This window comes from Dreissena polymorpha, chromosome 3 (assembly GCF_020536995.1).
Source record: "Dreissena polymorpha isolate Duluth1 chromosome 3, UMN_Dpol_1.0, whole genome shotgun sequence".
NCBI lineage: Eukaryota > Metazoa > Mollusca > Bivalvia > Myida > Dreissenidae > Dreissena > Dreissena polymorpha.
In genome coordinates this window covers 94,799,658-94,802,488 of record NC_068357.1, presented here as the reverse complement: position 1 = coordinate 94,802,488, position 2,831 = coordinate 94,799,658, and the positions used below count along the sequence as shown (strand labels likewise).

The 2,831-nt window shown below is 36.8% G+C and overlaps 1 protein-coding gene across 1 annotated transcript; it reads left to right on the top strand.

The window, feature by feature from the left end:
• The first annotated feature begins 641 nt into the window (after positions 1–641).
• On the top strand, positions 642–2,056 carry LOC127875369 (uncharacterized). The gene is made up of 2 exons (XM_052420409.1): positions 642–728; positions 1,113–2,056. Exon 2 carries the CDS (start codon positions 1,120–1,122, stop codon positions 1,957–1,959), a length of 840 nt encoding a protein of 279 aa, XP_052276369.1. The 5' UTR covers positions 642–728; positions 1,113–1,119; the 3' UTR covers positions 1,960–2,056.
• The last annotated feature ends 775 nt before the right edge of the window (positions 2,057–2,831 follow it).

Sequence of the window (2,831 nt, the reverse complement as noted above, 5' to 3'; positions counted from 1 at the left end):
TGCCTATTTCGGTATTTACGTAGTAAACATTAAATGCTGGTTAAACATGTACACACATTTCGAAATCAGCACGCATACGTTATAATATATTTTTATTCTACAACATGACCTGTTTAACTTTAATTTACTATTTCCTTAAAAGCTTTCATTGATTTGTGTGGTTTTCAGATCATGTTCATGACTGACATTTTAAATTTGAGATATTGCCTTAATTGGAAACATTATTTGTTTGTTTGTTTTTTGTCTGTATGTCTTCTAATATCATTACACGGCAATTCTGTTCTGACATTGCAAATTAGGTGACTGCCTACTTGCTTACAATCAGTACTTTTTCATTTTAGCGCTTATCGCACAAACGAAGAAGGAACATTTTTCTTATAGTCTTGTACATATAAAATAGGACGAAGGAAGAAAGGAACAGGTTCGGGTTTTTTTGGCAGGCAGTTTTCATGATACTAATGGAGCGCTGATTATGTTATTCAATTAGGGCTATATACACTGTAACTCTCCTAGCTAAAAGTCTCATTGCTATGCCTAGTTAGATTTTAGAGACGGCGAAAATTGCCCCCAAACATAGATTTGAACAGTTTTTTTGAACGCATACGTGTTATGACGTTAATATGTGACGTTTAAACCGATCGCGTAAAATCACGCAACGTCAACGCCACGTTAGTTATAACGTCAAAGAAGCAACCGAGCTAAAGCAGAATACATCGAATTGTCTATTGGTAAATATGTTCTCGATATAATAATTATTTAAATGTTTTCAACTTTTAACGAAGAAATAAATTGGAAATTTGACATTTTTCCAAAATTTTGTAATTATATTCATGGTAAAAGTGATGCACTTAAAATAATAAGAACAAACATTTTGAATAATTTCTTTTAGAATACAAAGTTCATAATGAAAAAAAATGCTATACAATTAATTGGAACGCGAATTTATAAATTGTTGATAACGATTAACGACTCTGAATTTAAAATCCCTTACTAAAAAGGCAGTGTTTTATTGTTGTATAAAATGTTGAGCTCCGATATTAATACTTGTTTGCGTTAAACATACGCTTCATGTAAATACGTCGATTAATAATTATACATGTACTTTATTTCAGGTTCACAATGGACGCAAACACATTACAGTGTATACTTCGCAGCAAGTATAACATCGATGAAAAGCTTCAAGCCGATGGCATATTCGTGGCACTCCTCGGTGGCACCGTGGAAGCCATTGGTCTGTACGGAATCGGGATTGGTGAGAGGTGCGTCGTCGTCGCCGGCATCAATCTCCGCGGACCGCATATCGACTACGATCTGGTGTCTCTCACACCGATAGGTGTGCTCGATGTCAAGTACAAAAACGCCAGCAGGATTATAACCATCTCCAGTCAGTTCAAAGCCAGACAGGCCTTTCAGCTGTGCAGCAATGAAAAGGCTGCCGCAATATGGGATGATTTCACCACCGCAATTGATTGCCTGTCATCTAAATCCGGCGGAGACATTTGGTGCAGCGCGTCACTTAGCATATCATCATCATCAGACGCCTCAATGGATATAGAATATGAGAGGAATTATCAGCGGCACTTCACAGGCGGGACCATTCGCAATTACAGGTGTGTGCCTCCGCAAAGGCTTCCCACAGCGGATGAAAGTTTCAGATCCATCTCTTTGCCCGATATGGCATGTGGACCAACCGATGCTAAGCACGCGTTGTGGCGTCAGCATGTTAAGAGAGGTCACAGTTTGGACTGTGTCGACGTGTCCTTTGACAGCTTCATAAATGGCGATGTTACCAACCGCAATGCAATATTTGAACAGGTAGACCTTACTGCTCACGCTGCAGTTATTGGGGAAATTAGCGGTCAACTAACCAACGAGCGACGGGTTGATTTGTCGAGAAAGCCGTCCAGTCTAGCCGAGAGGTTCCGGCGCTTCTTTACCTGCTGTAGAAGCAAGCGTTGAACTTTTTTTTTTATAAATTTATTTATATTTTTGACTTGAGAAATCATTAATTGGACATTTTTGTTTGGTGCAATAAATTGTTCGCATCAACAAAGTCGATTTAGTTTGTGTTTATTATGTTATTTTACGAGTTCTTATTATAAATTGTGAATGTCCGGTATCTAGCAAAATCTTCGAACATGAGCACTATCATTAAGATTTATGGACTTGACCTTCGTGGATCTGGCATATCAAATATATTACGAGAAACTTATTTGACGACTGAATTTTAGTACGAAAGGTGATTGATAGAATAACCGAAATAAACTAATAAAAAGATAGTTGTTACTTACGTTCGATATTAAGTAAAAGGGGTTTCTTTAAATTTCATATCCGACAGCAAAGTTATTTATTGGATTGGTCCCGGCATGAAAACATGGAATATCACAAAATAACACACGTAGTAGTTGAGAGGTACGTGCGAGATGTATGCCCGTTACTGTTATAGAATTCAAATGTCATTATTATCTGGAAAAAAAAACACAGAAGGAAATGCAATCAAATTTTGCTATGCTTGATAATATTAAATTTATGTTACAACACAATTCATTTTTATATAAGGCATCTGTGTAAAGTATTTATATCCACGAACACGAATATGTAACGTTTGAATGATTACTTCATCTTCATCTACGGTATCAATCCTGATTATAATTGGGGGGGGGGGGAGGGGCAAAGGGGGGCAATACATTCCGTTCAGTTGTGTTGATATATTAAATTATTTATTTGTAATTGATTTAATTTATTGAATACTGCTACATTCCTTATACGATTGTTTGTGCAAAAACAATCCACAAAGCCAATCGACGACATTAAAGGCACCATCCATAACA

What these genes read in the sequence shown, in the direction of transcription:
- LOC127875369 (XM_052420409.1), top strand. Translation starts at nt 1,120, where the DNA reads ATGGACGCAAACACATTACAGTGTATACTTCGCAGCAAGTATAACATC.